Source organism: Garra rufa, chromosome 24 (assembly GCF_049309525.1).
Source record: "Garra rufa chromosome 24, GarRuf1.0, whole genome shotgun sequence".
Lineage (NCBI taxonomy): Eukaryota > Metazoa > Chordata > Actinopteri > Cypriniformes > Cyprinidae > Garra > Garra rufa.
Genome location: NC_133384.1, coordinates 24,727,820 through 24,740,312, shown reverse-complemented (window position 1 = coordinate 24,740,312; position 12,493 = coordinate 24,727,820). Strand labels below are relative to the sequence as shown.

Genomic DNA, 12,493 nt, shown 5'->3' with positions numbered 1-12,493 from the left:
TTAACAAGTTTGAAATACAATATCCAAGTCTGTATACTATCAATTTTGGTTCACTCTTATAAACAGAGGCCTATAATAATTCAGCTGCGTCTTTTTGGTTTAAATTGGATGCATATTATTCAAGGCTGTTTTCACCTCAACCATTGACCCAATCACGCTTAAATCATTTTATACACTAAAAAAACAAGTGTTTGTGACCTGCCCCGTCATCCACCTTATAACTAGAGAATGCGTGTCGACCCTGGGACGTGTGTTGCACTTAATAAAGGAGGTGATGGACATCTGCGCCCTGTTCGATTACCTGCAGTACAGCCGGGAAACATCATTGAAGTGGAGCAGCCGCGCGTTCGCGAGTGGAGGCGCGTGTCACTCTCTCTCTCCTTCCAGAATTCAGAGACGCTTTTCAGAGTGTCAGACCAGCTCGCTGGAAATCATGTCTTTGAACACTATGAAGAAGAGACTTCCCCAATAAACGTTAAAAAAGCCGCCTGACTGGTACAAGTCTGTTTGAAGTTCACTCCATCATCTGCTCAAGTGAAACACGCGAGAATGCGCACAGCAATCGGAATCCTTTGTGCTTTGACTTTCCTGGTCTCTTACAGCCGTGGGGCGAGAGTTGTGAGCGGTAAGTTTTAATTTCTTTAGTATGAAGGTATTTTCATTCATAGAATTTCTCTCAGAATTAAAGTCAGTGAGGATGTATCAAAATATTCGGTTATTTGTGGTAAAATGGTGCTCGCCGGATTTTAATGACGTAGGTAACGTTATTAAAGTTTAAATGGACAGTTCAGCCAAAAATATCATCATTTAGTCATCCTCAGACTGTTTTTAAAACCTGTATGACTTTATTTGTTAGGTAGAAAGGAGATGTTACCATTCGCTTTCACTGTATGGAGAAAGTGAATAGTGACCAAAACCATTCAAAGCCATTCTCCTTTACATCATCTTTTGTGTTCCACTGAAGAAAGTCATACAGTCAAACCAAACACCAGATATAATTTTTGATTTTTTTTTTACTAGTGGGTGCAGGACACTATAGTTCATTTATGTAATTGAGGATAGCCAAATAAAGTAGCTGTGACATATTATACCCAAAAATTCTTCATACAGTGGACTACCAGTAAAACTGATACAAATTTGGGACCAAAATTTATTCAGATGCTTTGACCTGACCATGTTTTGCTTAAGTGTTTTTTCTTTAATTGCTAATGCAACCTTTTTACACCACAGACTGAACAAAATTGAGCATTGCTTGGTAATTGATCAACAAAATATTAATACTTGTGTAGATACTGTCATAATAACAGTTGTCTGAATTTTTGGTTTATTGTAATCCATTACATATTCACCTTTCTATCAACGTTATCTGACGTTATCAATATGAAACAGTTTAACTCTGAGTTCTTGTCATATTTTATTACCATTTTCTAAACTATAGTGAATAAACTGTCATAAATGTTGCGAGTGTCTGAATACGTTTTGGTTTGACTGTATATGTTTGGCACAAGGATAAGGATGATTAATTACAAATATTTTAATTGTGGATGAATTGTGTCTTTAAGCATTATTTTATACCGATTATCACACCAATAGTGTGTATTAAAAGCATTTGTGTGTTTAAAAAAGTTATATTTGCTTTCAGTAGTTTTGATAAAATCTTTTTTTTCCATCTGTATAAATTCTCATGATGATTTTCTCTGCAGCAATCATAAATAACAACTGTTAGATGTGAAATAAACTTGCATAATTGCATAATTTTCCAAAATGCTTTTAAGAGCCCATTCTCATCTGCGACTTTAATTTATATTATATATAAGTATCTCGAAAAAGCATTATGAATCTGACAGATCAGCTCATAGTTTTTCTCTTCCCCAAAGATGATTTGTCCTGAAGATCATTCTTAAAACTCTTCAAAACATCTCTTAATAAAGCGATGGGATGAAAAAAGTAAATGATTATGAAAGAAAAAAAATGAGAAAATGAGAGACATGGCTAGAGACGAAAAATATTAGTTATCCACATGTAAATTAAAAGGCTGCACCAAGGGTAATTAAAATCAGTTGAGCAGTTCTTTATGATGAGATCGGGGGTTTTAACAAAGGTGAAAAGAAAGTGGCGGTTTTGGAGAGCGGAACTGCCAGAACGGTAATGCTGGAAGGAATAAAACTGTGCCACACAGACGGGAATTGAGGAAGAAAGCTAAGGAAGCTGGTTGAGAAAATGCTGAGTCCAGTTTCCCCCCAGTTAAACCCGGCCCATTACTGGGCTCAGATTGATGATATAGCAGATCTGGACCAAGCAATTATTTAAAGTACCTCCCGGGCAGAGAGCTAATGTTATTATTAGACTTTTAACAGTCTGTGTATTAATCACAGTTCTCTTCGCTGGGGCTATCAGTGTATCTTAAGTGTTTTCTATAATGGAAGTGCTTTGTTTATGATTTAATAATAATTCCATGCATTTTCCCCTATTAGCTTGCAAGCCTTTTGCAATATTTATCTAAGCATCCTTTAAACATCCAGTCTATCTTGCACTCTATTGGAGCAAATATCATATGAGAACAGGAAATATTGTATGAATTTTGTGTTTTCAGGTCAGACAGTGTGTCAGGGCAGTCCTGAGCAGCCGTGCTATAAGATCGCTTACTTCAGGGATGTGTCGAGTCGTGTTGCATTCTGGGAGGCTCAGCATGCGTGTGAAATGGATGGCGGTTCATTGCTGAGCATTGAAAACACAGCAGAGCAGAAGCACATCGAACATCTTCTGCGGGAACTCAGCGTCTCCACTACCTCCGGTGCTTCCAGCGGGTCAGGCATCACAGATGGAGACTTCTGGATCGGGTTGACACGCGTGGAGGATGAGACAGCACAGGAGCCTGGCAGCTTCGCCTCGTGTCCTAACCTGTACAGGTGGACAGACGGAAGTGTCTCACAGTTTAAGTAAGGTGTGATTAATCTGGGGCCTGTTCAAAGCAGAGATTTACATCATAAAGCAGTCATAAAATTTTTTTTTTTTACAGAAACTGGTATGCTGATGAACCATCCTGCGGAGGAGAAGCTTGCGTGGTGATGTATCACCAGCCTACAGCTCTGGCTGGGCCTGGTGGGCCATATCTTTATCAGTGGAATGATGACAGGTGCAATATGAAGCACAATTTCATCTGCAAGTATGAGCCAGGTTGGTGAACTTTTTGAGATTACTGTCAAAAGTGACCTGATTAACCTGAATGCAAGTGGTTTAGCTTACAATGTTTATTATGTTCTGAGCAGAAAGTTACCTGGTAAAAGTGCAGAGCGACACGCCTGGAGGGCCTGATGTTGGTAAGCACCCAGGTGTCAAATCCGTCATCATTTGACTTGAAGATTTACAGAAGTGTTGACGCTAATCTGTTAATCTGCCCTTCAGATCTTTCCTCAGAAGAACAGGAGGAGAGGAGAACATCGGCTGTCGATCAAGACGAGAACCCTCAACTTATAATGCCAGGGCCCTCAAGTAACATTAGATTTTAAATTCTTAAAGAATTATTTAGTGTTCAATACAAGTTAAGCTCAATCGACAGCATTTGTGGTATATTGTTGATTACCAGAAAAATGAATTTAGACTTCTTCCTTTTCTTTTAAAAAGTAATGATTATTCATTTGTTTTAAAGATCAAATAATACTGTACACAAATATATATATATATATATATATATAAAAAATCTTACTGACCCCAAACGTTTGAAAAGTAATGTACATTAACTATTATGAACAGTACTGTTCAAAAGTTTGGGGTCAGAACATTTTTTTAATTCATAATACAGTCATTCATTGTTTGTTCATGTTAGTTCTAAAGTACTAACTGATTAACCTTATTGTAAAGTGTTACCAAGATTTCTATTTCAAATAAATGCTTCTTTTGAACATTCAATTCATCAGAGAATCTTGAAAAAACGTATCACAGTTTCCACCAAAATATTGATAATAATAATTATAAAAAAAACATTAATACTAATTAATTAAGAGTGACTCAAGGACTAATCAGCGTATTAGAATTAAAGCATGTGTGCCCCTGGACCACAAAACCAGTCGTAAGTAGCACAGGTATATTTGTAGCAATAGCCAGAAATACATTGTATAGGTCAAAATTATTGATTTTTCTTTTATGCCAAAACCATTAGGATATTAAGTAAAGATCATGTTCCATGAAGATATTTTGTAAATATATCACCATAAATATATAAAAACTTAAGTGTTGATTAGTAATATGCATTGCTAAGAACTTCATTTGGACAACTTTAAAGGTGATTTTCTCATTATTTAGATTTTTTTGCACCCTCAGATTCCAGATTTTCCAATAGTTATATCTCGGCCAAATATTATTTTATTTTTGATTAGTAATATGCATTGCATTTAAGATTAGTAATGCATTGCATTTTAGATTAGTAATGCATTGCATTTTAGATTAGTAATATTTTTGATTAGTAATATGCATTGCTACTTCATCTGGACAACTTTAAAGGCGATTTTCTCAGTATTTTGATTTTTTTGCACCCTCAGATTCCAGATTTTCAAATCTTATTTATTCATCTTTCAGATTATGTATAAATCTCAATTTAAAAATGTACCCTTATGACTGGTTTTGTGGTCCAGGGTCACATATAATGTGACACTGAAAACTAAAGTGATGGCTGCTGAAAATTCAGCTGTGTCATCATAGGAAAAATTGCATTTTAAACTGTAATAAAATACAAAACAGTTGTAATAACATTGTAATAACATTTCACAATAGACTTTATAAATCACATTGCAAGTTGATATCTCAAAATTCGGAGAAAAAAGAAGTCAGAATTGCAAGTTTTTTCTCGCAATTTTGAGAAAAAAAGACAGAATTGCGAGATTTAAAGTCTTTTTTCTCTTTAAAACTTGACTTTATAACTCACGTTGCGAGTTTATATTTCAAAATAATTTCAGAATTACAAAATGTTAGCTCGCAATTTTGAGAAAATAGACAGAATTGAGAGATATAAACTTTTATTCGTAATTCAGTCTTTTCTTTTAAAATTCACCTTTATAACTGACATTGCGAGAGAATTGCAAGATGTAAAAGGCATTTAAGTTAACTTTAAAAAAAAAAAAGTATTTAGATGTGGAAACAGTCATCATACATAAGAGATACACATTTTACACATTTCTGTTACACATTTCTGCTTTAAATCTTCTAAAAAGTGTTTTCTGTAATCGATATTACATCACAAATTCTGTCCATTGATTCAGTCACTTGTATTGAATCCAGAATTCCTTTAACTCATAATAAACGCCTGTATGCAAATGTAGTCAGTGTTTTTTTTCCTCTTTCCCAGGTATGCTGCTAATCTACGTGATTATCCCTACCATCCCTCTCCTCTTGCTGATCCTGGTGGCTTCAGGAACGTGCTGTTTCCAGATGTTGAGCAAGAGGTGAGCCATTAAGATCAAATCACTGTAAACGCTGTCAGACTAATGCTAATGCGCTGTCCTATTATGCACAGTATCATCCAAATACGGCGACACATCAGGAAGTCAGTGTCTCGCTAACAGCCTCTGCGTCTTGATTAATCAAGTTTTCAGCTCACTAGCCGAGATCTGACACCATCCTCCATTTTTCTTGCTAACCCAGAGGATTTACCGTGATTAATTAGATTCAGCTGTTTATAACTGTGCCCAGCAAAACATCTTAGACGGTACTAATCACATTCAACACAGTTATTATAGCAGGCATTTGGCATATTTGAAGGGGGAGGGGTTTGCCTGCCGCATCACATCACATTGCACTGGAGACAGAGTCCAACTCGACTTCTATTCCCATCAATATCCCGAATGGAAGGGAACTGCTGAAGCAAGACGTTCCCGTCCTCCGCTCCCGCCCCTCAGGATAGAGCACGAAACACAGTTCATCTGCCTTTAACCCTTGGCCCATGCTTGGCAAGACATGATGTGGTGGCTTATTTGTGTAATTTATTATGTTTATACGGCTGACGCTCCCACAGAGTGATGTCTTTTTAACATATTTCCGATCACTGTGGCAGACGAGGGGATCTTCAGACAATGCATTTAATCACTGGCAATGACTGAGCGCGCTCTATTCGGTAAAAGGCTTCTTGGAGCGAGTTCAAAGCTTTTGGATAAACGTCTTAACTCCTTAACAGATGATGCTTCTCTGCTTTACGATGTTTGCCACTTGTTCTCGTGATTGAATACGATCATAAGACAGTAGTAGTCACATAACAGCTGCTTTGCTTTAGTCTGCTTATTGTGCATACCTTTTAATGCGTTGTGCTATAAAACTATCCCTGTAAAACTCAACGAATTATGGAAATATCAAAGGCGACATAGAGATTTACATGGGGAAATCGGCTTGTTTATGGATGTATATGGGCCATTCTACAAAAACTACTGTCCCACCAAAAAACACATTTAAAAAGCATTTAAGTATTCAAATCTTTGATATTTACTAAGATCCTTCTATTAACTATAAAAAACCCACAATAATATTTAAAATATTAGTAAGCTTAATATATTTAAAATCATCATTTTTTGGGTACTTTCAATTGGGTGGTGGCTTTCCCAAACCCTAATTTCTAAATTTCAACTTATGAAAATTATATTGACATATTTTTTGTAGTTTTTCCATTGTTGTTTTTGAAAGTATCTTTTTGATTCTTTTACAAAGTAAGTGAAGTTTAAAATATATATTTATTTTATATATTCTATATATTTATATATTACTTTATATATTCTTATACTTTGTAAATGATAAAACTTTGAAAAATGTGTTCAGCATTTTCATGTCACTACCGAAACAGTGTATGTTTTAGTCCATTGGCTGAGACTGATTTAAACTACATCCCTACATTTACGATCAGGAAATATTCCTGTGTCCCTCTCTCTCATAGCTACATGCTGAGTCGATAGGTATCATCATTTTAAGGTAAATGTGTTCAAAAGTCTGAAAAATCTGTGTAACCTTAAGGAAACCTTAAGGAATCCTTAACTTTGTGTGTGTGTGTGTGTGTGTGTGTGTGTGTGTGTGTGTGTGTGTGTGTGTGTTTCGGTAGTGACAAATTTGGGGAAAAGACAAATATTTTTAAAAACTTTCTGAAAATACAATATGAGAATTTTAGCACTATTACAGAAATGTGTACCTTAGATATTATACAATTTGCATACTGTACATACAAATTTTGTGGAAGACAATGTTTTTTTTCAAGACGTTTCCAACTCTGACTTTGGACCAATTCTGTAGAATAGCCCATATACTGTATTAACACATCTACTCATAGAGGGTACATATTTCATTAAAAATGAAACATTTTCCATCATCAACTCACCCTCATATCATTCCAAAACTGTATGAATTATTTTTTTATTACTTAATTAAATAAATTAATGAATAACTTTTTATTAAATTTTATTTAATACATTTTTATTTTTTTTAACAGTAAACCACGGACCAAAACGAGCGTTAACCAATCAACTCTCTGGATCTCCAAGACGCCCAAGATAGACAGTGGCATGGAGGTTTAAAGAATCATCTCCACGGTTCAAGCAGCTCCTATTTTCTGGCTTTGTCACCTATGTTGCTTGATCAGCAACATGCTCGTCCGGTGGATAGTTTAGTCTGTGATTTAATAATACTAGCTAAAATGTGCAACACTGACAGAGCGGTTACAAACACATTACTTTACATTTCTGTACAAATGTTGTGCTTAGAGCTGCTACTCAGCCTCTCACAATTTCTTAAAGGGATAGTTCACCCAAAAATGAAAAGTCTGTCATTAATTACTCACCCTCAGGTCGTTCCAAACCTTTAAGACCTTCGTTCATCTTTAGAAGACAAATTAAGATATTTTTTAAGAAATCTGAAAGCTTTCTGTCCCTGCATAGACAGCAACGTTACTACAATGTTCAAGGCCTAGAAAGGTAGTAAGGACATTGTTGAAATAGTCCAAGTTCACTAAAATGTGATGGATTTTTTTCTGGGCTTTGAATGTAGTAGTTGCAATGCTGTCTATGTCTCGAATTTCATAAAAAATATCTTAATTTGTGTTCCAAAGATGAACAAAGGTCTTACAGGTTTGGAACAACAAGGGTGAGTAATTTAGGTAAACATCCCTTGAAGTCTATGAGTTTTCTGTTTTCTCCCATTTCATATTTCTTGTCAGATAATGTCTAACCTGAAGGTACTGAGGGCTGCTTAGGGAGGGTGAATACTAATTGGCACCAAACACAGTGAGCAATTAAATTACTGTAATTAAAACAAGTACAAGTTGGAACCTGATAAAAAGAAGAATTACGTGTTCCTTTCTGACAGCGAATAAGGTCACACAAACTAGTGACACAGTTAAAAATTAATCACTAAAGAGCATAAAAGACGGGTTTGTAGAGAATTAGAGTCATTTGTGTCTCATTCAAGAAGTGAGCGTCTTATTTAATCTCAAACATTTCTCATGCATTGCCAATGATGGCACAATAGTTGTGTGTATACAATTGATAATTTAATAGCAAAAGATTTATTTTGAAACATGCGATCATTGGCTTATGTAGTGACTGTGCTCTGCAGCTTATGAGGACGTTGTCATAAAAACAGATGAATTCATTAAAAATGTACATATTTTTTGTATGATGTGACTGCAAAGCTGCTTTAAGCTGCCACTGTTAAATACGCAGTTTTTGCATGTGAATATTTTATCATCTCCTTTTACAATACTGCATATAGAAAATATCAATGCTATAAATTATTAAACTGGTTTGCATCATAGTGATATTGTATCAGGTAACGAAATTAGTCAGACGTCTGGATGTACAGAAAGATGTGTTTCTGTGAGCGTGTGTGTTTGAATTTAAAATGTGCTGTTAATACTTTTTATATTTTTCAGACAGGAATCGAACGTGTACAATGGATTAAAAATATTTAATTCTGAAGATGTTTTAGTATGTTTTTATGACTTTAAAATCATGTACAATCTCTATGTAGCACCACTTAAATGCTTAATCACAAACAAAAACAAGAACTTAAAGTCTTTTGAGTGACGATTTATTTTGAAATCAGTTTTGTGATTCATCACGGATCAAAAAGCATGTAGGTTGTTATCGATAAACAACTCTCAATGTGATTAGAAGATATTGAATATGAATAGCATTAACATTATTAAGTTTCTTATCTCTGCTTCTCACTTCTTTCACAAGAAAAACAGATCAAAGCTCATTTCTACAGATTTCCTACTGGCAATTACAGCATTTGTATTTGTTTATGAGAAACACGGTTGTGGGCATGAATTTAAATAGACACGGAGATCAGAAAGCATTCAGGGGGTCCAGCTGGCAGGCAGAGTTAGAGCCAGACATAAGACAAATGAACTGGACCGCATTAACACCGAAAAGATGTGGTACTTTGTATGCGATTTACCCTGGTCTGCAATTAGTGACAGCATAGACTTTAAAGCACACTGCTAATTACGGAGCCAATTAAACTAATCAGTCCTCTGCTTCGACAGGAGAACTCACGTCACACACTCAGGATCTGGTAATTATAGATATGACTGTAATCACTACTCTAGAGGCACAGGGTAGAATTAAAGAAACAAACCCTTTCCCATCTGGAGAGGGGGGTGATTTTAGCCTATTAGAGATACACAACACAAGCATCTCATTCTCCACCCGACCAAGATCCAAACAGCTCTTCACATCGTTCTATTAGAACTGGAATATGGTTAGTTTATGATGGAAATGGGGAGGTTTACCCTAACCCCATCCAGCAAGCTTGAAAATCAGCTGTCTTCTAAATGTCAAAGACGGCAAATACTAATCAATGGGGTTATGGCAATGATAATCAGTGTTTATAATTGCACTCAGGTGAGGTTTTAAATCTTGGTGATGATGGATGGACTTCATCAATCAATTTAATGTTGAAGAGTGTAAAATGCTTTATTTTTTCTGTATAAGTGGTGCGGCCATTTGTAAATGTAATGGTTCTGACTTCTGATATGATTCACTTCCAGATATTTTTAGCTGTACAAACTAATTTTGATGCTTGATAGTGCAAAGTGGTGTCTTACCATATTATTTTAATGTATTATATTAATTATGAACACATTGGTTTGTAGTGCAAACAGCTAATGAACTGGAAGTCTCACACATTTCAGTGTCAACTCGTTTTGATACTAGATATTGAAAACTGGTTTGTCTTACCATTAGGGCTACCCTCAACTAAAGATTTTTGTGGTTGACTAGTAGTTGTTTATCTTAAGCAATTTTTAGTAAGCTTAATATATTTAAAATCTGGAACCCTAACTGACATATTTTTTGTATTTTTTTCCATTTTTTTTAAAAGTATCTTTTTGATTCTTTTAAAGGGGTCATCCAATGCCCAATTTTCACAAGTTCATATGATTCTTTAGGGTCTTAATAAAAAGTCTATAATATACATTGGTTAAAAATTATCAAGTGTAAAAAAAAACACCCTTTTACCTTGTCAAAATCAGCTCTGCAAAAAATCAACTCATTCTGTTGCATGTTCCTTTAAATGCAAATAAGCTCTGCTCGCCCTGCCCCTTAAAGGTGCCATAGAATGGAAAACTGTATTTACCTTGGCATAGTTAAATAATAACAGTTCAGTACATGGACATGACATACCATGAGTCTCAAACACCATTGTTTCCTCCTTCTTATATAAATCTGGTGTTTGCAAAATCTCACTGAAAAATAGGTCAATTCCAACATAACACCGACTATGCAATACTCCCGATCGTTAAAAGTTACGCCCCCAACATTTGCATAGACCAATCATCATTAACGTCTGTACATCAGGAAATAAGGCAAGCCACTGAAGGGACGTGGTTAGCTTAATGCTAGCGGTAGCCTGTTATATTGCAGAACATAAGAATTCACCTACCCCATAAACAGAGAGATGACTGCGCACAATAGTGAGAGTAAAATGTCTCGGATTCAAAACGGCAGATTCAACAAGCCACATTTTAAAAGCGGCTAGAGCTCTGTAATTAAATATATATTATTTTCTCCATGTGTTTCCTTACAGCTGTGTGAGAGCAAGCTGCTCTGTGAGACAGCCAATCAGAGCAGAGCTCCTCATTAATATTCACAGGCCTTCCAAATAAGGCAATAACAGAGCATTTCATTCTAGGGACAAATCCTAGGGTTGTAAATGGACTTGTAAAACCGTTTCTGGAGATTTTTTGCCCTTTCCTATGTCATATACCTTCTATGTATATTTTAGAGAACAATTTAAAATATTGTTTCAATGCATTCTATGGCACCTTTAAGCATTAGTCGACTATTTGTTGCACGTTTATTAATAAACCATATAAATCATAATAATGAGCCTTTAATTGTCTACGCAGCCTAACAAGCGCTCAAGCGCCCCAAAAGCTTGCCACAGCCACATTACAGGGGGTGATAGTGGAACAGAGTAACAGGGGCCCATCACAAGTAGAAGTTCGACGTTTCACGCTCAAGTTCAGAGACAGAGATGCCAGAAAGCGTCTCCTATTTGCTTTAATTATTTTACAAAAGCACAATGTTTCGTTGTAGATCTGAGTGCACATAAATAGAGTCTTTACAGATTCGAAAGACGTATTACTCTTATCTGTATCAAAAATTTAACAGACACTTGAAAAGCACAGATTTTTCTAGGTTAACATTAGATTAAGGGGCCATGTAAAGTTGCTACTACTTACATGTTTCAGATGAAAAGCCATATTTGAGGTCGATGAATGATAGGTTTGCATTTGGATGTCCTGCCCGATGCAGGCCTGGTTCTACGAAATCGAAACAAAATCAATAGCACCCTCAGTTAAAGCTGTAATATTGGCACTTTATTGCAGATTTGGCAAACAATCCTGTGTGTTATGGTTTGCGCTCTGCAAATTGGTTTCTATTTTAACATGTTTTTGCTGCGTTGAGTAATGTAGACAGTCACGCACATATCTGTAGAATTCTTGAATCAGAGGTGTTTAAATTTAGAATCCACTACCTTTTTGTTGAGTTAACGTCACAAATCATCTAGAAGGGTTTTTTATGCATCTTTGTAAATGGCCTTTCTTAATAATGTGCTTGTTGGCAAGTTGCGCTAAAGTAAACATTACGGCTCATCATCCCAGGCAAAGAGGGGTGGGGCAAGCAGAGCTAATTTGCATTTAAAGGACCATGCAATAAAATTAGTTGATTTTTTACAGAGCTGATTTTGACAAGGTAAAAGGGTGTTTTTTCACACTACTATTGAGAATTTTTAACCAAAGTATATTATAGACTTTTCATTAAGACCCTGAAGAATCATATGAACTTGTGGAAAATGGGCATCCGATGACCCCTTTAACATTTTACATAACATGTATTTATTTTATCTTACAATTCTGACTTTTTTCTTGCAAATGCAAGTTTATATCTCCTAGTATGGACTTTATATACAAATTGTTTTTCTGATCAGAATTGTGAGATTTAATCTCGGAATTTCGAGA

The 12,493-nt window shown here is 35.5% G+C and overlaps 1 protein-coding gene across 1 annotated transcript; it reads left to right on the top strand.

Annotated features, from left to right (window-relative positions):
• Positions 1-330: 330 nt before the first annotated feature.
• On the top strand, positions 331-8,942 carry chodl (chondrolectin). The gene is made up of 7 exons (XM_073831070.1): positions 331-625; positions 2,594-2,939; positions 3,020-3,177; positions 3,270-3,320; positions 3,406-3,492; positions 5,342-5,438; positions 7,460-8,942. Exons 1-7 carry the CDS (start codon positions 550-552, stop codon positions 7,542-7,544), a joined length of 900 nt encoding a protein of 299 aa, XP_073687171.1. The 5' UTR covers positions 331-549; the 3' UTR covers positions 7,545-8,942.
• The last annotated feature ends 3,551 nt before the right edge of the window (positions 8,943-12,493 follow it).